Source organism: Pollicipes pollicipes, unplaced genomic scaffold (assembly GCF_011947565.3).
Source record: "Pollicipes pollicipes isolate AB1234 unplaced genomic scaffold, Ppol_2.1 Scaffold_4295;HRSCAF=5057_pilon_pilon_pilon, whole genome shotgun sequence".
In the NCBI taxonomy this organism is placed as follows: Eukaryota; Metazoa; Arthropoda; class Thecostraca; order Pollicipedomorpha; family Pollicipedidae; genus Pollicipes; species Pollicipes pollicipes.
In genome coordinates this window covers 30,018,187-30,045,048 of record NW_023596461.1, presented here as the reverse complement: position 1 = coordinate 30,045,048, position 26,862 = coordinate 30,018,187, and the positions used below count along the sequence as shown (strand labels likewise).

Sequence of the window (26,862 nt, the reverse complement as noted above, 5' to 3'; positions counted from 1 at the left end):
TTCATTTAAGGTCAGTGACCTTGTTTGACGTTTTGAACGTCATGGTGACCGAAGTCATACATGAGTGCTGTGAGTTTTGCATTTGAATAAGATTAAAAGATTACGCTGGTCAGTATGTTTATAAAAAACAAAACGTTGACCTAGGTCATTTCAGATAAATGACCTATTCTGACTTTTAAGAAGTCCATGGAAGATGTATAATGCGGTTTCTGCTCTCAATAAATTCGAAATGAGCGCCAGAGGCTATGTCACACAGCAAGCCCTAGAGTACTAAAACAGGTTGGTCTTGACCTTGGTCTGACCTCTATACCTGGCCTTAGGTCAACGTGATTTGCTCATGCAATATTTGTGTTGTCTAAGAAAGCATCTCAGAGATGTATGGCTTCATCATACACCCCATTGTTGCATCAGATAAAACGATTCCCTAGAAGTTGACTTTGCTGAAACCATGGCCTGACTTTGACTTGCTATAGGCCAGCAACCTTGCAAAGTACATCTAAATTGTGTTACGCTAAACGATCCGCTACTCAGTTTTCCACAGCTATGCAAAACATGGCGCGACTGCGCCGCGCTGTTCGGAAACCATTCCGGAAAATCCTTCGAGGTGCGAGTCAATTTGACCCCGCACCTGAACCCGTGTTAAGGTCAATAGGCTGCAGAAATCAGGCGTTTAACGACCGCGTGGAATAAATCACCGGTGTTCTTAATTTGCCATGGCCTAGTGGACTCTTTCTGAACAGATAAAACTCTGAAGGTTTTTCATAATGTTTTATCTGCGTTCTACAAACTTTAAGGACATGGCGAAGGTAGATTGTAGGTCGATGTTTGATCGAAATTTGAGGGTGAAAATCTTGATTGTAGATCGAGTGGTCAACAATGCGTTTTAACATCACCAAGCCATGTTTGTTTGGAAATGTTTAACATTCAGTCAGAATCGATTGGTGATGCAATTTATATAACGTGGTTTTTAACATGCGAACTCGCAAATCTTAGCAACAAAAACCTTGACACCAGGCGTTGCAGTCTCCATAAACCGCTGAGCGCTAGAGCTTAGCGGTGGACTTTTCGTTATGGCCCACCGGTGGGCGAAAATGATAATGGTTTTGAAATAATTACCTTGAAACGCTTGAATCGGCTAGTAATAAAGTCATATGACATAATTTTGAGCATGCGTACTCGCAAATCGTACTCGAACTCGTACTCGTACTCGTACTCGGGCATGCGTACTCGCAAATTTAAAAACCTCGACGCCAGACGTTGCAGTCTCCATAGGCCGTGCGGCGTCGGTTCAACAGCGAATACCGAGTCGTGACCAACGGGAGTAAGAAATTGATGACGCTTCTGAGCGAAGTACTTTTGAATGCTTCAGGACAGCAAATCTTACAATGGAAACGCAGTCTGGGCGCATATTTGACGTGTGTTATTTTTAGACTGGTGGTGAGAAAAGATTGGCCCTTAAAGCACCGCGAAGTAATGCTGGAATGTGGTGGTGGAACTGGAAGAGAAAAGGTAGATTTTCTATTTTTCTTGTTTCAGTAACTATGAATCCGTCCAGAAGACAGATTAACACGGCACCCGCCGTCTGGTGGCACTTGCAGTGGCCGACGCCGTTCGGTTTTACGGAATCTGCAACCCAGACCATCGCTGTCCTTGCTCTGGAGGTCGCGGGCGGGCACGTTCAAACCTTTTGATGCACTTTTCACCAATCCATTCCGAAGAATGAACGTTCTTATGCAAACATGGGATGGCCTTGTTTGTTAAAAAAAAAATCATTTCGACCTGCTCTATTCAACAATAATGAGACCTCCACTCTACTCAACAACAATGAGGCCCCTTATTTCCTTCCGGGCAAGGAGCTCCTCGAGTAAAACACCAGGGGCATATTACCGGTTCCGGTCAAGAGCTGAAGGACCATTCCATCTGACTGCGAAGGGTTTTTTTTGCTGTCGTTCTGGCGACACGGGGCGGGATCTCCTGGTCGATCCGGAAGCCACTGGAAGGATATATCACATTGTTCCCCTCCCTCACATGGGAGGCCTTCTGACTCGCGCAGTTGGCCCCGGATCGGCACAGGAACCCTCAATGTAGCAATAACATCCCCGATCGCCAAAGGTGGTTCAATAATTTGCGTACAGGCTCCAGTTCCGTGCTTTTCTGTTTTCTTCAGAGATATTGAGGAATCCCTAAACATAGATTGTAGACGAAATGGGATCCTAAGGCTATATTAGCATGGCTAGTCCATGTTCGTCTTAAAATGTTCAAGATTCAGTCAGAATTGATTACTGACAAAAACTATGTAATATGGTTTTGAACATACGCGCTCGCAAGTCATAGCAACAACAGCCTGAACACCTGGCGTTGCATTCTCCATAGGCGTGTGGCGTCGGCCTGCTGTGACACTAGGCGATGGCTTATAAGCAAACGAAAAAGATGACGCATCTTGAGGAAGATGTCTGGTGAACTAGTTAAATCGGCATGTATATCTAAATGTCGTGAAAAAGTAAGTTAGAAACAACATCAGTCTGAAAAGTGGGGGGGGGGGGGCTGTTAACACTGCTGCCCCCCCCCCACCTTGAAAAATGGGGGGCATGGCCCACCTGCCCCCCCCCCCCCCTGTTCTTACGCCCATGGAGCCAACTGTGCGTTTCTGGTGGTGTTTGACGAAACATAGGCCCTTATCGACTCGGTAGGCCCCTGGTCAGCGCGCAGGGCCCTTTGGCTGGCATTGGAGTGCCCTGCCCTGCGTGCCGGGGCCCCTGAATAGGACCCCTGGCCGGCTTTTCGGGCTCTTAATCGTAGGTTCCGAGGAGTCCGAAAGGCCCCTCAAAGCCTAGGGGGGGGGGGGACACATGCTCCCTGTACTCTCCCTGCCTGCGCTACTGCATATACCGAAATTATTGTCTCTCTGAAAGCAGTCTTGCTCGTTCATACATGCTCGAGTGCCTCGCACACGCTTTTGAATTGTATTGCCCAAACGACATAGGGTTGTACTGCTTGATTGGCGGTGGCGTGTTTCCTGGTTGGTGATTGTTAAAATTCCTTGCGATGAGCTTCGAATTAACAGCTGCGACATCGACATTGTTTCTCCAGATTTTCGCTTTTGTAGGGTGGCTGAAGTGTAGGTGGCAGCGCTAGCGCCACCTATTCTGGTCTATGATATTTTGCCGCTTGGGGCGTGAGCGTAGCTTTATGCGTCTTAGTGTATTTGCTTTCTATCTTTGCTATAAGAGGACCTGAATTACTCGCATCGGTTTTAGTTGTGTTGTTTTCTGATAAGTGCTAGGCGATGTTATCTAGCAGTTTATTAGTGCGTATATATTCTGATTGCCTAACGCTGTCAAGCAATGCTTGCACACTATTGCTGAACAGCGGCGGGCTTGGTCGACGGAGGATAGTGCTTTTGATGTGTAGGATGGATGTTCCTAGACTGTGTATCAAGTTCATCGATTTGGGTTAAAATATATATTGCGCCTGTGGTTGTGACTGTTACCGCAGGAGCTTGGAGTTGGTGTCTAAGATTTAGAGACGAATTTGGTGCCACAAGGAATTATTTGGACGCCAGGTGGAATTTCACCTCACATAATGACCTAATGACCCGAAAATGACGCGCTTTTTCAGCTTTGCTTTTCAACACTAAATTCTAACATCAGTGAAACTTTCTACAGACTGAGGACTGGCAGCACTTCCCTTTACAAAAACATTCATACTTCTAACAATTTTTTGAGTTTGCTATATTCACTTCTAATTTATTTTGGACATAAACTCAAGTTTGGACATTTGGATATAAGGTCAAAAACAAATTATCTTGTGCCATGCCAGAATTGCTGGTGAAATCCGTAGTGGCATATTCTGAGCATGTTTCATTTCTATGCTGCGCTTATCTATGCCTGAGTGATAGACATTGATAAATGTTGTTGGAAAGGCCCAAGACAATGCTGGCAATGGATTGAATAACTATTGGTAATGGCAACGTAATTAATTGTTGCCTATTCTCATCCAAACGTGCTTAGGACACGGATAATCCTCCGAAAGAAGCGAACCAAAGACATCCGCGGTCCTGGAGTAAAGCGGCAATGAAACGGTTTCACTGAAATAAACAAGGACCTTCCTTCTGAAAATCGACGTGCCCGACAAGTAAATCTAATTTTATTCCAAAAAGATCCATTAATATTGCTACTACCGTGACTGAGTAGAAAGCTATAATGAAACTTCTTCGCGGGCGAGGAATTAATGCATTACCCATCAGAGATGAGTTGATTTGCCGATAACGGAGTAAATCTGCTTTCAGTGTGGAGGGCATCTTGAAAATGACATGTACAGACAAGTTACGTATCTCCAGAAGCTCATGACGGAATTTCAAGTTGTTTGCAACCACTCACGGTTCCGTCACAAATGTGCACAACCTGACAAAGACACTGGACAAACTGTCACTGAACTCACTCTTAGTTGCCTGAATGTGCAAGCATGACATAAAGCAGACCATCTGCTCTCCCTGTTGCTGCGTCATCTCATGCAACTCAAAGTTTTCAAAGACTCTGCTCATCTCGAGTTAAAAGTACCAGCTGAGAGACAAGCAGACTTTCATATGTCCTATGTTGTATGCAGGGGAAATCTGAAGCTGGTAAACTGGCATTGATTCAACTGGAAACGTATCAAAGAAATCCTGAATCTCAAGTCAAACGGGCAGAGCAGTGTGCGCTTCTTCTGACCTACACCGATGATTCGACAACAACCAAAATAGAAATTCAGATCTTTTAGCCACCTTTTGAAATATTCACCCCTTTAAAGACAGGGACTGACGGTAGGCTGTTAACATGCACCATCATGGGCACCGGCCGCAACAAAGGCGCCACTCACGAGCTCGTGCTCCCGGGCTTCGCGTTCCACGACTTACGCTCCACCACAGCTTTCAGCAGTGCAAACAAACAAAGGTATTTGCGTTTTCCAGTCGCCTCTAAAGTGTTTGGTAAGTTCTCAGGATTTCTGAATTATATTATCGCATTTAAACACGCAGCGTCACATATTCTCTCCTTATTCGGCCGCGTCCGCGTCGCCCAGCCCCCTGTCATCCCTGTGTATCGCCATAGGTTCATTTTTTGCTAAGTGCCAAATGCGTGGCGCGGAAGAGACAAAATAATTTCACCAACCTTGACTCGCGTCAGCGCGCGTCGTTTGGTTGTTCCTAGTGTATCGGTGTGATGTGCTGCGTTGGCTGTGGTTGATCCGTTTATGTCGCGTTTGGAGCTAGATATGTTTGATGTCTGAAATGTGTAATGCATGATGCCGTTTGTGTGTGCGGTGGCGACCTGTAGATATTTCAGTTGTGTTAACGGGATTAGTTTTTCACTTTTCCTCGTAATGTTTCGGTGAGGTCGCAGTGGATCGCTGGCTTGCAAAAGAGCTGACAAGTTTTTCAACCCTGACACTGCTCGGATTTGTAGCTTGCATTTTACCGCAGATGACTTTCAATGTGTACCTGGGCCATCTCTCCTGTCTAGGCAGCATGGTCGACGAAAGTTGCAGCCACAAGCTGTTCCTTCGCTTCGCCTGCCATGTCTTGCATCCAAGTAAGTTGGCCATGCATTTTAGATAACACTGACACTTTTGAAAGAAGGTCAAAACGATGCCAGTAACATTGGTACCCATAAACTTGTGTTAGTGTAAAAATCCTAGCAAACCTTTAAATGGTTATGGTTATTTGGGATCCCGTGGACTAAATAAGGGACAAGAAACATAAGTTTTCCTGGGTTCTGTATTGCAAACAGCGAGACACGAATTCTCAACATATCACTCAGCTATCAAGTCTTACAATCCTGTTGCTTGCATTGCAATGCATATTTAAGACTGGGTTGGGTAGCCATGTTACTTTATGTGCACATCAGAAGTGTCTGGGAATAGATCCTACTGACATCAATTTGTTAGCATGGCTTCTTTATCTGTATTGTCACACATACATTGGTCATTTGTAACACATGAATGATATAACAAAGGAATGCGCATAAGTAACCTTTGGTCATGTAAAAACCAATTTTCATGTTTTTCATCAAATATTAAAGTTTTGAAACTCCCATTGCATGTCTTGACGTGCAGAGTTTATGCCCAGTGACCTCCTGTGAGATTTAAATCATTACAAAGGGTATGATACAGCCTGAATGTTCTCCCGACACTTCAAAGGACAACCTGATCTGGTAGCACACAGCATGTTTTGCTCTGATCTCCCAGGGCCTGTGAGGAGACGCCCAGAGACAGACGCTTAAGGGGGAGGCATGAGAGGAAGGATGCTGATGAAGGAAGATGCTTTAGAAGATGCCGATTGGGCTTTTTGGTTACTGCCTGTGTTTGTGGTGTTTAGAATAAGGACACCGCCCCAAGAGCTGATGCCTGCTAGCGTGTACTTGTATACTTGTATATACTATGATACTGTGATACTTGCGCGCGAGTGTTTGTTTGATGTGAGTGTTTGAGTGTATGGTAGCCCTTAGTTCTTGTTTAGAATAAGGTTGCTGAAAACTGTCTTTCAGTTGGTGGTCTAGTCTTTTATTGCGTGCTGCTGAGAAGGACTCTGGGTCCTCGCCACAAATTGTTATGATTACTCTTGAATGTCTTTACCATACTTAATATATGAAATGTGTGGCCGAGTGCTCTGTATGCCATTTTGTGTACAGTGTGCGGCCTCTTGTTTGCCACCACAATTTGCCTTGCACTAAGTGTGTTGCAAATGACAATTTTTATTTTTAAAAATGTTCGAAAATCTTCATTTCAAACCAGAAATAATCGGAGAAGTAGCTGTTTATGACGCAAGTTTAGGGTTAATATCATAATTCTGTCCTGTGCACTGCAGGGTTTCTGAGGTGAAAATTTTGGATTGACTGGCAAATTGTTTTCTTTTTCAGTACTAGAATGATCCGATATGAGGTTTAAGGCGATTTCATGAAAAGCGTAAATGTTCTAAAAACTGTGGCAGGACTAGCCTATTTTAGGCTATGTATGGACCATGTGTGTTTTCATATTGACCTTGCACCTACATCTTGGCTATACTTATCCAAAAAGTTGTAAGTTTTAATAGATAGTTATTATGCGTTATAGGCAAAATGGACGTAAATAGATGTTTTTAGGCACTGACCCCGTGAATATCCAAATTCTCATGCTGGTCTTCCGTGCCATGACCTTGACCTGAACCGGTCATGACATCAGTATTTTAGTAACACATGATCCTCACAAAGCCAACGAATGCTATGTTAAGACGAGACATGCTTAAGTTAGCCTAGAACCGGTAAGACTGATGTTAGCAAGGCTTATGCAGACCTTTGACCTGACCTTGACCGCCCCTATTACCATGCGTAATTGTTAAATTCTCCTAAAGCGACATCCGCGAACTCTTTTGGCTCCTGTATGTTGTATACAGATCATACGATTACTTCCGAGAAAACTTGGTGGTTCGAATATCGCCTCCCGGCCTTACAGGGAAAGGCGCTCGGTTTTGACGCCAATCGATCGTGGAAAAATACGCTTTTGGGCCAATATTATGACCTGGTGCAAGAACAGATAGTAGTGTTACATACAAGCCAAATATATATCCAGGCTTACGGTCTTAAACTAGCTCACCAAGCTTTCTAAACTACGTTTTGCGTGTATCGCCTATGCATCGCAATGGCTCGATTACACTTGTGACGTCATCAGTCGAAACGGCGGAATTTGGCCGGACGATTATACCTTCTGTTCATTGGCCTTGTCGTCGCCCATCAGGTCTCGCCATTACCGCTAGATGTCTGGGGACCCAGCATTACCGCTAGATATCTAGGGACCCAGCATTGCCGCTAGATGTCTGGGGGCCCAGCACTACCGCTAGATGTCTGGGGACCCAGCATTACCGCTAAATGGCTGGGTACCCAGCATTACCGCTAGATGTCTGGGGACCCAGCATTACCGCTAGATGTCTGGGGGTCCAGCATTTCATTTGGCACGAAAGCCGGAAATAAAATGTGATCACCTCGAAAAGCGGGAAAAGAGGGAGGGGGGGGGGGGGGGTCGCGTCGACTACTCCCATCCCTTATCGGAGCGATGGTTATACCCCATTCTTTCATCGCCTTTAACAGAGTGCGTCTCTTGCAGAAAGAAGAGATGGGCCCGCTGCTTTTTTAAGCCACGAGAGCAGCCCCCTGTCAATCACTTCATTAAAACAATTACTTTTAATGGCATGAACATAAAGTTCATGCCGTCGCTACATGTGTTCGATTATGCTCCACCCGCATCTTTTCTCGGTTGAAATGTTTAGGACATAAGGTGTTGGACCATGATAATGAACTTAAGCGTAACTTACGTGGATGTACGCCAAATATTTCCTTAACTACGAGCAAACAGTTACGATGCAATATACATCTTAAACGCAAACAAGGGCCATACCGGGCAGAGCGTGTCGAGTCATTCCGTCCTGAATAATGCGTGACGACAGCACGCGCCACTCCGGCGACCCAGCCGGCTGGCCGCCGCCACACACATGCAAACACACGCATACGCACACACACGCACACTCGCCCATGCTTGTAAGGCCCAGTTTACCGGGACCGGCCGGTGCGCGACCAGACACCATCTCACCAGGACCGGATAAAAAACAACATATGCTTAAGAGGACGATGGAATATACGATCCCGTAAGGAGGATAGTTGTTCTCATTCCGGTCCCAGATCGCTACCATTTACAAACACTCAGCCACCCGAACACCAAGCTCCGCAGCCTCACGGGCGCACACGGGTCAAGGCGGCACCAGAACCAGGCAACCCGTGTAAACAAAACCCACTGAGCATCCAACTACAGAGTCCTATGTCGCTGAACTAATCACGGAGCAGTTCTTTGTCACTGAACTAATCACGAAACAGTTCTTTGATTTTTCAACACTGCCTTCTGTGCTGTCATATTGCAGTACACAGACCCGTTACGATTGGGCACGCAGTGCAGTCGCCTGCGTTTTTTTTTTTAGTTCGAGCAGCTTATTGAAGGTTTCTCGTTTACATTGCGTGGGGCGTTCGCCTGTGAACAGCTCACGGTAATCTCGCTTACCTTTCAACAGCATTCTGTTCTCGCATAGATACTCCTTAGCGACCTGAAGCCTCTCGAACCCGCAGAGGAGTACTCTGGAGCCGATGCGACGAACGTCCGCCAGGTCGTCTGGGTCAACCTCTAGCCGTGGAAACGGCTGCCGCCTGACGTCACGGGCGGCTTCCCTCAGGTTCTGGGGTCAGTCGTCAGCGGCGGCGTCAGGGCGGGGCGCCGGACATCGCCTTTCCGGACAAGATGAGCTCGGACGGTTTCCATTGACTGTGTCTGGGCTCTACGTCTTCCTGCGCTTTCTTGACAACTTGATCATAGGTGGTCACTTGATCATTGACCTTTTTAATCCGGTCGTCACGTTCGGCTACATGTGATTCTAGATGTACAATCTTTTGCTCCAGTCTGACTTTAATAGCATCCAAATTTGCTGTGATTCATTTAAAAGCGAGCGAAAATTAGTTTCTGATCACTGTCGAAATCGTCTCGTGATGCATTATATTTTTTGTCTGATCATGGGCATCCTCTCCTCAAATTTAGAGGCTAGAAAGCTTTCACCTGTTAAACCATGCTAGTTTCCTAACGGTTTTTTGACATTCTCTTGACTCACTATCTTCAATCTTTTCAACATTTTTTTTTTACGGGCTTCTGTCTTTGACCGGCCCCCGTCAGGCGTTTTGGAAAGGAAAACGTACATCTGCCTCCAGGAAAACGTCAGCGTCATCCATGCTTTGACTGGGTGGGTTCACTCTCCACTCACCCGTGCGCTCGCACCCAGCTCACTTCTCACACAAGCTTCGGGCGCTCATCTGCGGGCGAGAAGTATTCAGAGCACTTCACTTCATTTCGTTGTTGGAAACTCTGGCACCGACCCAGCTCAACCACACATCGCCACAGAGCCCGCTGTCACGGCCACGCGATGCAGCCGCCGAGCGCCTCAGAACGCGTCCGCCCTGGGGCAAGGTCAATAGCCGAATGCCAATGCAAGTTCTTCTTGAATATACAGTCGTTTCTTGTACTTCATAATTCACTGGTTTTAACACACATAGGCTATTGCAGCCTTGTACGGAGATTTGCATTCGCAGCTCACACAAGCAAAATTAACATTCTGTACGAGCGTGCATTAATAATTGATCGTGAGCAACACACACTGGCGCATTGCAATGTTTTTTCAGAGGCCTAAATGACAAAATACTGGATAGTGCATACCATCATCCAATTTTTGCTCGATCATGCCCTCTGAAATGAACGCACTGGTGACGTCAGCAGAGTAACCACAAAATGAAGGCGCCACTTTGATGAACAAAATGCACCGAAAAAAACTATATTTGCTGTGCTGCAGCGTGCATCCATTCTGGTCTATGTGGCTCTACTATGCTACCTAAAATATCCGAACCTGATGCTACCAAGGCAACAACAAATAAACTGATGCCTGTTTGCCGAACTCGGACGTCGTCATGTTCGCGGGTTTTGGCCCTTTCTCGTGACGATCTGGTATATTTGTCCGTGTTTTAATCTCTTTAATTGGTATTAAAATACTCGACTAAGACGCTACCCTTAACACGCGCCCAGGTGGCCAGCTGAGTACCTTTCGCTCGGGGATGGGGGTCACTTTGTCCCACCCCCTCCCCTGAGACCTCAAATATTTAAGAGCTAGAGATACCATATTCACAGGATGGATTGCCTGTACGTAAAATGGCCTGCATTTTTAATTGTGTCAAAATTTGTTGTCCATAGGTCATGACCCTTGGCTCAACTAAGGTCAAGTAAGGTCAAGCTAAAGATGGGTGTCAGAAGTGCCCTCAGGCCTCCTCCTGCAGCCACCTTGAACCTGGGTACCTGTTCAAGTAAAAGGTCACTGGTTTCCAGCTAAGGTCGGTTATGGTCATATAAGGTCGCTGGTTTTCATTAAAATATTTTCACCTTAAGATGGCCAAAATGACCAAAAAAATGCGAGATTGCTTCCAATTTTGCATTTGAATAAGCGTCAGATATTACGCTAGGCGCTATGCTTCTAAAAACAAAATGTTGACTTGGGTCATTTTAGTTCGGTGACTCGCTCTGATCTTTAAGAAGTTGATGAAGAGTGTCTGTTGCAAACCCTGTTTTTAATACATTCGAAAGGAGCACCAGAAACTACCATATACGAGCAACCTCACGAGTAAAAAGCAGATAGGTTTTTACCTTGGTCTAACCTTCATAGGTTGATAGAATTTTTGTACTTAGAAATCCCATTATCTCATTGCCTAAAAAACTATTTCAGAGACATATGGCTCCGCTTAACACTCCACTGTCGCATCAGATCGAACGATTCTCTAGAAATGCTCTTCGGTGATAGCCAAGGCCTGTCTTTGATCTGCCATAGGTCAGTGACCTTCAAGGCGCATCTGTTTTTTCGTACCAAAAGATCCGTCCTTTAGTTGTCCACAGCTAAAGCTACGCCGCATCGCTCATAACTCACTCTAGAAAACCTTAAACCCCCGCTCGAGCGCTGTTAAGATAGTCGGTTTCAGGTCTTCTTTCCCCCATGGCCGGAAACATTGCCAAAATTCCTGCGTTATGTAGCACAAAACGTAGGTCGTGATGAAAACTTGCAATCAGCTTGCAACATTCAGAAAACTTGCAGCAATCCCTTGAAGGATCTTAAGAAAAACATTAGCGTGAAGCAGGCCGCAGCTCATAATGCATTTGATGGACCACAGGGTGATGTGGTGTGCGTATGCGTGGGCGTGCGTCTGTGTGCGTGCACCTCTGCGCACGTGTGTATTATTTTACTGCCACAATGTGTACATTTTTACCCTTGAAATGTGCGACTGTGTCTTTCTGTCACCCGCCAAGCGTGAACCTTGGTGGGCGACCGAATCTGGAGCTTTAGGTCTGCATCCATCGGGCCGAGCCATTGCCCTGGTAAGCCTGCCTCAAAGTCATGATACTATTGCCGTGCGAGTAAGCTAGTTGCCTGGGCGAGTGCTAGTAGAGTCGTATGCTGCCTTTTGCTGCGACCACTATTTTGCTTTCTTCGCTGCTGAATAAATTTCTACTAGCCGCACCTACTGTGTGGCTTTACAACCTTGTTCTTTGATTATTTTTGCCTCCTCTTTTTAGCCTGGACTGTCCAGACTTGCGTTTATTATTCTGGGTGTTAATGTAAGGTCCGGAGGAACACTCATCGTCGCCTGTTTATGCGTAGCAAATACCAAAAAATGCCCATTTCTTGGCGTCATGCATAACAATTTCAAAATGGCAACAGCAGTCACCACCAATGTATTGTCAGTATCAGAGCACATGGGATAATACAGACCGCTTCAGTAATATACAAGTGCATTGTCTAACCAATTGGATTACAAAATCAATATATCTTATCCACTTTCAATATGAAGCATTTCTGGTTTAAGAATAGGCCACTCTCTCCTTTGCCACCCAAACTAGCGGATGTGCATCCCGACACGAACGCGAGAAAATCAGCGTATTTGCATTCGCACGTATGTTCGCAAGTGGATGCAAACATATATATATATATATATATATATATATATATATATATATATATATATGGGGGGGTAGGTGTGTGTGTGTGTGTGGGTGTTTGTGTGTGGTGTGTTTACGCCAACAAATGCAGTTGCATATATATGAAAACTTCGACACCGCGTCGAACACAGCCGTGTAGAGAGGAGCAGCAACTCACATCAGGTACACAGCTAGCCCGGATGCACAACAGGTTCGCCGCCGTTCCAAACGTCTACGCTGACCTCAGACCAGGAGTCCTGCCTGCTGTTGCCCCCTCCCTGGGATTCAGTGACCTCGCGCAAGGCTCCGCGGATTGGCGCTGTCTGGGCTGCTTGGCGAGCGCCTGGAAGCGCCCGACGGCCCGCGTGACGGCCCGGCTGTAGACGGAGCCTCGCGGCCGCTCGTCGCCGTCCTGGGCCGAGGTGGCGCTCTGGGGGCGGCCGTCCTGGCCGGCGGCGGCCGCCACCGCCGCCTGGCTGCTGCGCGAGTGGGGTCGCCGCACCAGCCGCGTGGTGACCACCGGCCGCAGCTCGGTGGTCCGCCCGCCGCCGGCCGATGGCTCGGCCTTCTCCTCCCAGGATATGACGTTGTACGACTCGCTGCCGGCGTCGCTAGACACCTCGCTGCTGCCCAAGTCGCTGGTCAGGGAGCTGGAGCGTCGGTGGAAAGGTGTCGTCCTCTTCACGATGATTGGGGGCGCTTTCTTTTCGTCTCGAGCGTCGGATGTAGACGCCAGCCGGTGTACGTCCTCGTCAGTGGAGGACTTGCGAAGACGCCTGCCGTCTTCGTCGGCCGAGGCTTTGCGGAGACGCTTGCCGCCCTCGGTGGAGCCCGTCCTCTTGTCGGTCCTGACCCCCGAGAGGACAGCCAGCCGGCGCACGTCCTCGTCAGTGGAGGACTTGCGGAGCGCCCTGCCGTCCTCGTCGGCCGAGGCCTTGCGCCAGCGGCGTCCGTCCTCGGTGGAGCTGGCGCGGGAGGCGGCCGGCTGAGGTGATCCCTGCTGCCAGGACGAGTCGCGCCGGCTGGAGCGCAGCGGCGCTGACCTCTCGAAGATCGGCTCGCGCAGTTTGCGCTCGCTCGATTCGCGCCGCTGTCGGGTGGGCGGCGAGCGGGGCAGTTCGACGGCCGGTCGGCCGCGCACAGAGCGCGGCCCGAGCGCCTGCGTCTGCTCCCAGACCACGTCCTCGTCTATGATGGCCGCCAGTCGGACGGCGTCCGTGTTGACGGCTCGCTCGCAGGTGGAGGCCGAGACGGTGTTAACGCCGCGCTCCTGCCGATCCAATGACCCCTGACGGCGGCGAGAGGTCGCGGCGGTGGCGGGAGCAGGCAAGGCGGCCACCGTATTCCTGCGCTCCAGTACCGACTGGCGCGCGCCGCCGGACGTCTCGGGCCGCTTTCTCGCCCTCCTTTCTTGACTTTGGGCACGTGATGGTGGACGTGGAGGAGAAACTGGGAATGTGTCTGTCTTCCCGGTAGCCTCACATCCATTGACGACGGACCCAGGTGTTGATACGCCCGTGCCGGGTCTGTTCGACTCCGGAGATCGGCTTTTCCCTGCCAAGGATTGTCTTCGAAAGCCATTGGTGAGCGTCGGGTTGCCGCTCACATGATGAGTTTTCGCTTGGCCATCATTCACGTCGGAAGGATTCTGGCTGGTGTGTGGATGCTCGTCATTGGACAGCTTGGACAGCTTTGAATTATTCGTAGCTGACACCAAGTGAGAGCGAGACATATTTAGCTTTTGGTTTTCTTTTTCTTCGCCATGCCCAACTCCCTGCATTGTCTTCAGCTTAGTGTCTTGCGATTTCCCGGAATTCGTACGGAGCATGGAGAGCTCGTGTTGATAACTATCTACAATGTTTTCTGCTGTACTGAGATTGCCTTCATCCATGGAAGTCAGCGGTTCCTTCCTTGAACTGCGTCTCTGGCGTTCAGTGCGCGGAATTGGCTCAGACCCATCATGAGACGACACGGACCGCTTGTCTAGCTCCTTGTTCTTGTCGCTGTCTGGCGCCAGCTTGCAGTCCTCCGCCTGGGTGCTGTGTTTCCGGTTCAGAGCGCCCTCCTTGTTCCTGGTGCGTCGCAGTGACGACCGGAGGTTGGCCGGCTCGCCGCTCTGTGCTGAGGTCTTCCGGCGGCCGCGCAGGCTGTTGTGGCGCACGAACGGCGGCGGGCCACCGTCCAGGCTCTGGCAGCTGCCGCTCAGGCTGGCCGCCACCTGGCTCTGGTACTGATCCCGCACCTTGAACGTGTTGACCCGGTCCATGGCCGAGGTGGAAACGCTGTTCGTGGGCCCACCGGCACCGGCACCCTTCCACGGCGGCCTGCCACCTGATCCGTCAGCAAGCCGGGACGTGCTAGCTCGGAGGCAGGACGGGAACTGGTCTGAGCTTTTTGGGAGGCTGAACTTGAGGTCACACAGCCGCTCCCGTGATTTGGAGATGTTCTTCTTCAGGTTGCTCTTGCTGACCTTGACGGAGAGCACTTCGCGGCTCTTGGAGATGGATCGGCGCAGGTTCCTCGGTGAGTCGTTGACTTTCGACAGGTGTTCGATGCTGTCGGCGGCCGGGGCGATGACGATCTCCGGAGGGGCCAGGCTGGAGCGACGCTGCAGCCAGCGCATCGCAAGCAGCTCTCGGGCCCTGGGACGCTCTCTGAAAAGAGGTCGTGGTGGACGTAAATGTTTTGGCACCCACCAACATGGTCCGGGATACAGAATGTTCCGATGGGGGTAAAACAGCGTCGCGTTGCGATTGCAGCGACCGAGTACCGGTCGAAGGGGCGGAACAGGTTTATCTTCACAGTGGCTGTCATTTTTAAAATGGATGCAGCATGGCTCACATGTGACACAAGACTATCACGCCGTGGACACATGCAGCTGTTTGGTCCACTTGTTCTCCGATTGTGCGTTCTTTCCTTTACTACTGCACTGTCTATGTGGCACTCAGAAACGCTGTTCCCGTATCTAATCTCTTCGTCGCCAGATCGTCAGTGCGCCGCTTGGCATCAATTCACTAAGCACCAGAGGCGGGACACCCTCCACCCCGACGGCGAGCGTCACTGGGCTCGGCTGTCACGGGTGAAGACAGCAGATCCAGCACAAGAGGCGGGACACCATCCACCCCGGCGGCGAGCGTCACTGGGCTCGGCTGTCACGGGTGAAGACAGCAGATCCAGCACAAGAGGCGGGACACCCTCCACCCCGACGGCGAGGGTCACTGGGCTCGGCTGTCACGGGCTAAGACAGCAGATCCAGCACAAGAGGCGGGACACCCTCCACCCCGACGGCGAGGGTCGCTGGGCTCGGCTGTCACGGGTGAAGACAGCAGATCCAGCACCAGAGGCGGGACACCCTCCACCCCAACGGCGAGCGTCACTGGGCCCGGCTGTCACGGGTGAAGACAGCAGAAACAGTCGCCATTGATAACCGTCCCAAATAAGCAGGCGACGGGGGCGTGTGTGAGTCAGACCTGGTCTGTCCAGTGCTCCCGTCCCTGCCGGCCCGGACCCCCGGATATCAGCTGTGCAGCGGCGCCAGCGGACGGCGGATGCGCAGCTCATCTGCGGCTGCTGCTGTGCTCGCGGAGGGCCATCACACCAACTGACCCAAGGGTGGAGGTCGCCGGTTTTAAGCTCGTTAACACGGCCATGAAGGAAATGACGCGTGGTTGCCGTGCTAGTAGACTCAGACTCTAACCATGTCATAACTCACCTGGGCTCCACGGGCCAACATCTTCCCTGTCCGCCAACAGATTAGCGGACAGGCCAGGCAGGCCACTGCGGTGTCCGCCCGGTCAGCGCACCATAAAGGGACCGTGACTCCCGCTCTCGTGGAAGGTACACCGTGCACCGGATAATGCCCGGCCTCAGGTGCACATACCCGAAACACGGCTGCTCGGCCGCCGACCGCAGCGCAGCCGTCGGCGTCAAACGCTCACGGAGCTGTGTAACTCGTCCGCTTTGTCCGCTCCCGCTCGTCCGCTTTGCACCCGCTTATGTTCCCTCAATTAGGCCCCAACAACCTGATATGTTCATTGTTACGCGGCGCAGCCTTTTACTAACGGCGCTCTGATAGCAGCAAGCGCTTCGGTGCGGGAGGACGACTGAAATGGGACCTTGTCTCGAGCACGCCCGACGTTCGCTCTACGCCGCTCGTCCTTCAGTGCACAGCAAATGTGTGCACGGAAGGACAAGATGTAAACAACGTCTGCGACTCAACGTGACCGATGTCTCAAGAACTGTCAGCCGTGCAGCTCAGTCTCAACTTGAACGCATTTTGCACATGCCTGCGATTACACTGCATCCCGTGCGTGAATAGGCAATCTAAATCGACTTCAAACGCGATAACAATATATATTTCAGCTTCGATGCCTTCCTTCTTTGTGCGGCGTGTAGGGCACTGAGAGGACAAAGACAGACGATTTCTGATCACTGATGACTAATCACTGATCACTGATCGCTGATGATTGATCAGTGGTCACAAATCACCAGTCACTGATCACTCATCGCTGATCACTGAGGGTTCTCACCTTGGGTCCTTCAGCAGACATCGCCGGATGAAATCCTTGGCTGACTCTGACACGTCTTCGAACAGCTCGTCGGGGAACTCCAGTTCGGCCTTGGCGATGTTGCGGAACGTTTCAGAGTCGGTATCGCCACCGAACGGTGTGAAGCCCGTCAACAGCACGTACGCCAGCACTCCGACCGACCTGGGGACACAGGAACGGGTGCGTGTCAGTAAGCGGACGATGAGCGGCTGCCAGCGCCGGCCGTGCGTAGGCTCTGTAACGCGGAACGCACCTCTGACCCCGGCCAGCGTGGGCCAGCGGGCATCACGCAACCCGTGCGGCAGTTGGCGTGAGGTCAGCGGTGGTGCCACGCGCGGACCCGCCAGCTGCTTTGCGGCCCTTCAAAGTCCAATGTCCATACAGAATGCTGGAACGTTAGCTTCGGTCCAGCGACAGAGAGGGCTGTCGCCTCGTTGGACCGGGTCCAAAGCGGGCGTGGAGGCCAGTGCTCGCTCGTGCGACTGTATGGCGTTCCAGGCTCCTTATCTCGTCAGCTAGTATTCGGCACCCAGAAACGACTTGTGCGGTTGCGGGGACGGATAGTGATGTCAGGCGAAGGCAAAAATTAGATCGATCAAATCCGATGTAAACCAATCCGGTTTTCAGTCTGCAACAAAACATCCATAGTAATTTGTATGCCGATGAGCCGATCACAACTTATTGGTTTAGTTTTACAATCAAACAGCTTCACAACTTATGTGTGCTGAGAAAAAAAATTGTTCGACGCCTTCAACATGACCTTGGAAAATCAATGAGTGCGGTGTGGCATTACATGTATAGAATTAGTCAACACCTCATATTTGATTATGAACGGTGCATCCCAATTATCTCTGTCGAAACCTTATATGTTTCCTTGGCTATAATCTCAGCATTGTCAGCTATGCCAATGCTGAGCAAAGTAATAAATCAGCGATTACATAAGGGCAATGGCCATGAGCAAACTGATCTAGCAAACCGCTGCCTCAATTAGATGCTAAATGAGGCAAAACATGACAAATCGTATATACTTGTAGGAAACGCAACGATTTAAAGGTATGGAAGCGTTTTCAGGTGTAAATGTGCGCACACACACACGCACGCGCGCGTGCGGGCGCACGCACACGATATTTAATGTCGTCTTGGCTCGAATAAAATTACAACGCACGCATGCAGAATCCTCGCATGCTTCTTTTGAGAGCAGGCAAAAGGTAAAGTCAACTGGCTGCACGGGCGGGCAGTCGCGGGCAGTTGCGCCATCCCAATTCGGAATGCTGAGAAGATGAATAGCAAGGGAAGTAGATTTTATCGACGTCCACCACATTTGTCAATAAGCAGGCTGCCGTCAGATTAACGGATACCCACAGATGCCGATCAAAAGCAGTACAAACAGTGCTTTAGAGCAAGCTTAACGCGTAGAACAGTGCTCGGAGATCGCGTACAGCGCGAAGCAGCGATTGGGAAATGGCATACAGCGTGAAGCAACGATCGGGAGCTAGCGTACAGCGTGAAGCAGCGATTGGGACATGGCATACAGCGTGAAGCAACGATCGGGAGCTAGCGTACAGCGTGAAGCAGCGATTGGGACATGGCATACAGCGTGAAGCAGCGATCGGGGGCTAGCGTACAGTGTGAAGCAGCGATTGGGAGACGACATACAGCGTGGAGCAGCGATTGGGAGCTAGCGTACAGCGTGAAGCAGCGATCAGGAGCTAGCGTACAATGTGAAGCAGCGATTGGGAGATGGCATACAGCGTGAAGTGGTGCTCAGAAGCTAGCATACAGCATGAAGCATGACTCGGAGCTAGCATTCAGTGTAAAGCAATGCTTGGGAGCTGACACATAGCGTGCAGTGGTGCTCGGGAAATGGCGTACAGCCAGGGAGCTAGAATCGCTTTTGTACTAGGGTGGGAGTGAAAAATTCCATCACAAAAAACCGTGCGGCAGTGAAAAAATCAATTCACAAAAGATGGAGCTTATGAGCTCGTGACTGATGCTTCAACAAACAAAGACATCTATTTCAAGTTGGCATAGACGTAATAGCAAGAACCTGACAAAACTATTTCGTTTTTTAACATCTTAGGGCATTCAGGTGAGACAGAATACATTAACACGCGCTCAGGTGGGGGGGGGGGGGGGAAGAGTGCAAATTGACCCCTCCCCCCCGAGGGCTTTTCCCGGATGGTTTCTGAACGGCGCGACGTAGTTGCGCCAAGTTTTGCATGGCTGTAGAAAATTGCATAGCGGATCGTTTGAGATGCAACTTTTAGATGTACTTTGTATGGTCGCTGACCTATGACAGGTCAAAGTCAGCCCATGGTTTTAGCGAAGGCAATTTCTAGGGAATCGTCCAATCTGATGCAACAAAGGAGCGTTTGACGAAGACGTACATCTCTGAGATGCTTTCTTAGGCACCACAAATATTGAATGAGTAAATTACGTTGACCTAAGGTCAAGTATGATGTTCAGACCAAGGTCAAAACCAACCAGATTTATTACTCTAGGGCCTGCTGTATGGGATGGTCTCTGGTGCTCATTCCGAATTTAATGACAGCAGGAACCGCATTATACACCTTCAGTTGACTTCTTAGAGGTCAGAACAGGTCATTGACCTAAGATGACGCGAGTCGAACGTTTTGCTTTAGGAACATACTGCCTAGCACAATCTTTGTCGCTTATTCCAATGCAAAACGCAGAGCAGTCTTGTATCATTTTGGTCACCATGACCTTCAAAGGGTTGAACAAGGCCAATGACCTCAAATGGGCTTGTGACCTTTTGCTTAGAGACAGTTGCCTAGGTTCTGGGAGCGCTTTGGAGACCAACCTGGAATTTGACCTTGTTTGACCTTATTCGGCCTGAAGGTCATGACCTAGGAAGCTGAAACCTTAACCTAAGTGAGTTTACGTATAGGTCAAGACACCCTGTAAATTTGGTGTATCTAGATTTCTTAGTTCCAGACATCTCAGCGGGGGGAGGGGGGGTGAAGCAAATTGACCCACCCCCACCCCCACCCGGGCGTAGGGTATCTAGCCGGCCAACCGGGCGCGTGTTAAAACATAGTAAGTTCATCACAGTATTATGAGCATAACAAATTAATAACACCAATAATATGATGCCGCACTTTTCAGTTCCCTTCCACAGGACTTTTAAAACAAATCAAAGCAAAGAAATTCAATAACAACATTACAACAGAAAATTCAACAGGCATGAAACACTCAAACAAAACAACCTTGGACTCCTACACATCAGCCCATCGCCAAGTCAAACACAATAGACATACTTCTGGCTTCTGTTAAGATGGGGTCAGGGAAAACAAACATTTTGTCACTGTTTCCCACAAAATACCAATGCTTACTTCCATGAAAGCAGTCTATGCCTAACTTAAATAGGCCTTACATCATCTCATCCTGTATAACCTGTTTGTATCACAGCAGCAGTTGTGAGTTACTGATTCTTGCACAATTCCTATCGCCATTTGTCATGCACTTGACCAACTTAACCAAACTTAGAGTAGCCCATATGACGAACATCATCTAAACTCACCTATCTGTTGACAGCAGCACTTGTGATAAAAACATGATATCTAAAGCTAGTTTTTGGCTGGTTTCAATTTGCATTTTTATTCAGTTTATTTGTGTATGCTTGTTGACATCAGACAAAGTTGACAACACACAAACCAAAACACTTTTAATCACTTTGAACAACCCATTTTGATTGTCATGGTTAACCTATGTCAAGGACAATAATAGGTATGCTCAAAAACAATCTCTCTTCTCCAAAAAAAACATAACTTTTAGATGACCATGCCAGTATTGTTGCTTGCCTTTTCAGCTGCAGCAAAAACATCCATTTGGGCTTGTTTATTCATATTTAATGACAAAGTTTGTGATGTTGGCTTCACGTTTCAAATGGGGCGGTCTGACTAGTTGCTACATATCAATATCTAATTGATGTTACAATTGCTATGCAGCTTAGAGTATCCCTGTGTTAAAACAATGTAGTGCATGTATAGAGTACAGTCATTTCCCGGTCAGCAAACCATGACATTTACAGAAAACATTTGGTTAAAGCAGTCATGAGGAACCGCTTTAAGAAATTTGGTGCAAATAACCAAGAATATGGAACAAAATAGGCTTGTGGCATCATAATTTGTCTTATGGCAAAACTCGATGCATTAAAACAGAAAATGCCTACCTCTGGTGACCTTGCTCATGTCTATTGTCCCTGCTACCTACCTCACCCTGCTTGCATCATGTGTTGAAGGCAGGTAAGGTAAACAATTACTTGGTCCACAGGAGACTTCCTGGCTTCTTCCTGCTCTCCCCAAAAATACAAATTCAGTACTTTTTGCATGGTCTTCTGGCAGACAGAGTCATCTGACTCACCCCCCCCCCCCCCCAAATATAAATTTCAATAATGCCCACCAAACTTCGAGATTAAAATGCGAAACAAGTAAGAGGTGTGCACGATAGACATCTCCAGAGGACAGACCTTTGTCATGAAACACTTCTGTATTAGCTGCGTCAGGTCTGTCCTAAGGCTTTGTATGGCAGCCTTGCCTCCCGTTAATAGCCTTGACAGGTAGCCTGGTGAGTCAAACACTCGAAAGGCTTGGAATTATCATTATTGAGCACCGTCATGAGCCAAGAAAACGGTTAACCGAAGGGTTAAGAGTGCAAAAATGGCGGTAAAAATAAGTTCCGTGCTTCAAATTGGCTCCTTCATTCCCTGTGAATTGTTCACGCTTGGGTGCATATCAAACATGTTTGGGCGGCTGGCGAATTAATCCAATTTATGTATAAAATACGTACAAGTTTGCCGTTGGAGTATCTTATGGAGAAATTGGTCACAATTTTAATCGACCGATGGTACCTTTAAATGCAATCGAAAAGGAAGGAAGAATAAAGTGGTGTCACACTGGTATGATACCAAGAAAAACAAAAGTAGCTAAATGAACATAAAGACTGGTGCTTTTCTCGCGAAATTTTGTAATCAGCTGAGTTGACTTAAAATCTGTTAATGTAAGTGCTCAAATGGTGATATTCATCTTGTAAGTTGGAATTAGAAGACATTTCTTGAACTTTGCACTCATGCATTTCGGGAGTGATGCAATTTGGTGGTCAAGTTTCCTTGGGAGAAAAGAAATACGCGGAATAAAATTATCTATCAGGCCTTGCTGGTGTTTGCACCAGGCTCTGCTTTCGGGGCGTGGTGGTGAGACCACAAAAATAGGGGATGCGTGAAAACTGCATTTGGCGCACAGCTGCAGATTGTGATGCATTTTGTAAACAAACCAAACTTAATTCGTGCAAGCGGCTAAGGTCGCTGGGGTTCTTGGGCTTGTAGGTACCTGGCGCCCTTGCTCTGTGCATACATAGACATGATTCAGATGTAGGTGAGGCAGGTCATATCCATAGGTGTCCAGGTTCTACGGAGCCTCGTTGATGCTTGGTGGTTTCAAGTGAGCTCGGTTTCGGATGACATCTGAAAACCTCAGAGAGGGAAATAGGGGTTTGGCATGTGCGATTAGACAATGTCAGGCAGGAGTGAAAAATTCACATGAAATATGTGGAAAAGGAGTGAAAAATGTCTCCTCACAGGGTGTTGCTTTACACCCAAAGTCGGCAATTCTAGGACGCTGCGTACAGCGCACCGAGAAGTGATAATAAATGTGGAAATTATTTTCGCGGTATACTCGTTATATTAAAATTGAACTTTATGTTAAAGGCAAGGCAGTTTTGACAGCCGTGTTCATTCTGTCCACAGCATCAGAAGGGCCCAGCTTTTGCACTAGATTTGTATTTAATACATTCCATGCTGCATCATTGATGCGCGGTTGAAATACGCTCCATGTACTTTCTTCCAGCTTCAAGTAATTTTAGTCCTTATTCAGTGTGAGGGTTTCTCATTCAGCGTGCTCCTTTTCAATAAATGAATCAACGAAACCTAACATTGCGGTCCATGCGGTTAAAACGCAGTGGTACAACTGCGACCTACGACTGGTTTGCGTACCTTTCTCCATAGCGTGGTTAAGTAGCATTGCAAGCGGAATCCAGGTCGTCGCCATATGGAGTTCCAGATAAGAACAAGTGGGTAGTGTAGTGAATAAAAAATCAAAGTTACCGTCTCCATGCTTTCCACCTTACTTTTCGCATGTCTGCGTTATTATCTCATATTTCTTATTTATTTGCAGCGGACAGGACCTTCTTCCCTGAAAAGGGCGCCTACCCTGTGTGAAAAATGTAAGTGTTTTGCACATGTTAACATGTTCAGATACTGACTTGTACTTTGTCATGTAGGTATGAGAGCACTAATAATTACGTAAGTTGTTTAGTGCATTTGCGAGGAACATTATGTATACAGATAAGACAGCAGTAAAATACTTATTCCTCGTAGAAAAACCAGGACCACGAAGCGATAGTTGAGTTGATATTTCAGGGGAATGCCCTGATCGAAACGAATAACAGTAGTCTAATGAGGACTGCTACAGAATAATAGAACATAACCTAAAAATAACGTACTCTAATCACGGACACCACATACAACAGTAGTCATACTGCTTTTAATAGTTTTGACAAAGGCATGCTGTCAAAATATCACCTCACCTCGCTCTTCATCCTCATGGTTTTCTTCCAGGAATAAGGCTATTATTGCTGTCTTATCTAAAACCTATCAATTATATTAAGGCATAATAATTGGATACGTTAGAACTGGAAAGCTTGCAGTAATTACTGCATTTTCAAGAACATTTAAGAAGTAATTTCAACACAAGACCAATTCTGGTCATTTGATACCGATACTTAAGCTTCGTTGCATCAGACTTGAGCCTCTCAAACTCAGAGAAAAGGGGAAAATTTGTCATATTTTGGTGACATCAGTGATCTTTACACAGGGTCGCGGTTCCAGCCAGGTTTACCTGTGCATGGAAACTAGACATACGAGCTTTGAGGAAACCCGTTCTTTCCAGGCAGCCCTACAAAACTGCTCAGGGTTCTACTGATAACTATCATTGACAACCTCGCCAACAATAAATCACAAGGATTTATTCGCAACGCATGAACGAGCAAAACCTGCCGCGCGTTCTGCGTCATCAAAAACGCGCCGGAAGTCGCACGACGTGACGAAAATCCTTGTACTTAACAAGACCAACATTGTCCAGAAGAACTAGACGTATAGGGGATTGAACAAACACCTTTCGTGCGTAACGTCCGCAGCACGCTCTTACCCTCCGAAACCTGCTGAAATGTCGTCCAGCGGCAGCTAACGCCCCGGACATCCCGGAAGGTATTTATCAGTTTGCTCGTCTCCCCACGTGTGCTCCTTGTCAGTGGGCATTCGCGGGCATATCAGCAGGTCCGTCGAGACATGTAAAGCTGTGATGTCCTTGGACTACATACACGGCGAGCGGCCTGGTGCGGCGGCACCGAGTCTCATCATGGGGCGTCCAGAATGCCGTAGGACGTACGACACTAAACGACATTCACGACAGCTAAACTGCGTGTCGAGTCCCAGCACTCGGGAACGCCAGCATACGCCTAGAATGAGACACCAAGACCACCACGAGGCGTGAAGCAAAGTATATCAGACATAGCAAAACCTACCACATGTGGGTAGGCTAGCAAAATAACTAGATACACTGGCAACCTAACTAGATATGCTTGCAAACGAACTAGATATACTAGCAAAATAACTAGATATACCAGCAAACTAAACTGAACTTTCTTTGGAAGACCGAGGACGGAGACGCCATCAAGGCTCATGGCAGAGCGTCCAGGCTGTAACGCGCTGTCAGCACGCACCCGAATCGCCGGATGAATTACGACGCACTCGGGTAGGATAGGGATGAATCTGACCCGGAAATATCGGTGCGTTAGCACCTAATTCACAGGGTAGGTGAGCCTTGTGACAATTTTTGTGAATTTTGTTCCGCTTAGTCGGCAACTAACATTTAAACTTCACCTTTACATTTTGAATTAAAACCACCTTTAAAAATCATGAGTTCATAGCTCCTATGCTCAATTATCCACCTTAAATACATCAGTAGATGTAGGTTGAAGTACGTTATAAAGAAAACATTTTTTACATTGACAGAACTCGATGTTTCACGCTGCGCCTATGATCGCAAACTGATGACGTATGAGATAGATGATAAGATAAGCTGATGATAATATTGCTGATGAGATACACTGATTGCTAAGATAGCTGAGGAGATCAGACGAGTTATGAGACCTGATGAGATAAGCTGTTCTTGTTCTCGCAAACGTAAGCGCGGCTCGAAACGTCCAGTACTGTCAATATCCTCAATGCTCTATGATGTCGTTTAACCAGTACCCCTGGTGTTTGAATGTCGATAACTCAGCATACAAACTTTGAGGCCATTGCGGCAAAAAAGCGGAAGCTAAAGGCCTTTCTTGTCTATTTTAAACGTTAAGAACTAAGGTACGTGGCGCGTTCTTCAAAGCAAGATGATGGACGTGCAGTTAGAGACAGTTTTGTTCAAGAGGAGTGTTGCGCAAGTTTTTCAGCTTCTACGACAGTGTTACCATTATATTTAAAGGGGGGGGGGGGGGTACGGCCAGGGCTCCCCTGCAGTTTTGTCTGGATATTATATATATATATATATATAATATATATATCTCTCTCTCCTCTCTCTCTCTCTCCTCTCTCTCCCCCCCCCCCCTCTCTCTCTCTCTCTCTCTCTCTCTCTCTCTCTCTCTCTCTCTTTCTCTCTCTCTCTTCTGAACATTCTTAAGCACGGTGCTGAAATATTCGGTGCATAGTTAAAATAAATTAAACATGTCTTACGGAAAGATGAGATTTCTGGTCCTGACGGCTCATGATCACCCCTTCTAAACCGTGATCACGTCAGTGAGCTTCTGCTCAAAAGCGACAAATAACGCTCATTCCTCGGAGGATCCGTACTCAAAATAGGTTTTTAAGACACCGCTTGTTATGTATACCACTCTGGCATGCATTTTTATCGTGCCGGTTCCTGTAAAAGGCTACCTATTCCTAGGCCAAGCTTGGTGCAACATTGATCTTGTAGCCTGATCCGAGCGTTCGAAGGTTGTACATTAATTGGATCTACCGCACGGCTTAGGGAGGACTTTCTAACACTGTCTTCCCATTGGTGAGGATTGGTGAGTACTTGCTCGCCACCCGGATTAAGGTAACAAGCGCATTTCGCCCTTTGACCTAGCATGACACATCAAAAATCACCTGTATCGACGTTTTGAGTGCCTGCCTGACACCTTTTTCTGACAGCTATTTAAAGTTGTCCGTCAAGTATGACGAGGTTGTCAAATATGACCTAGAAATCACAGATAAGGATGTTCTCCGGTATCTGGCAGCTGCTAATCATAATAAACTCATCATAATTTGGTATGGGATTGAGGAAGGGCGTTTTACCTTGGGGAATCATGGGTGACCTACGTTTAGTACAGCCTAATCTCATTTCGTCGATTCTCTTTCAAAACAAGGAAACGAAGCACCAATGACGGGACAAGTTGAAACACGGGCAATGCAACACGGGTTACCGAAAGTAAACAAAACTTGCAAAATGATCAAGCAACACAGTTTATTGACCCATTCAGATTAATTCATTTTTTCTGCTTCGATAATGGTTAACGGGCCTTCTCCTATCAAATTTCGGTGTTTGACCAAACAAAATACTACATCGCGTATTTTGTCTTACTAGACAACATCAATATGCAGAACAGTAGCATGCAGCCACTCTGGAAAAGACCGAGCCAAGTACGTTTTCTT

The 26,862-nt window shown here is 47.9% G+C and overlaps 1 protein-coding gene across 1 annotated transcript in view; it reads right to left on the bottom strand.

The window, feature by feature from the left end:
• Positions 1-10,275: 10,275 nt before the first annotated feature.
• Positions 10,276-26,862, bottom strand: part of LOC119097414 (serine/threonine-protein kinase par-1) — a 43,774-nt gene continuing 27,187 nt past the window's right edge. The window contains exons 6-8 of the mRNA XM_037220456.1: positions 17,082-17,261; positions 13,019-15,206; positions 10,276-10,284 (exon numbers count right to left, since the gene is read on the bottom strand). Of these exons, the coding sequence (XP_037076351.1) occupies positions 10,276-10,284; positions 13,019-15,206; positions 17,082-17,261 (2,377 nt within the window). The remainder of the gene's footprint in view (positions 10,285-13,018; positions 15,207-17,081; positions 17,262-26,862) is intronic.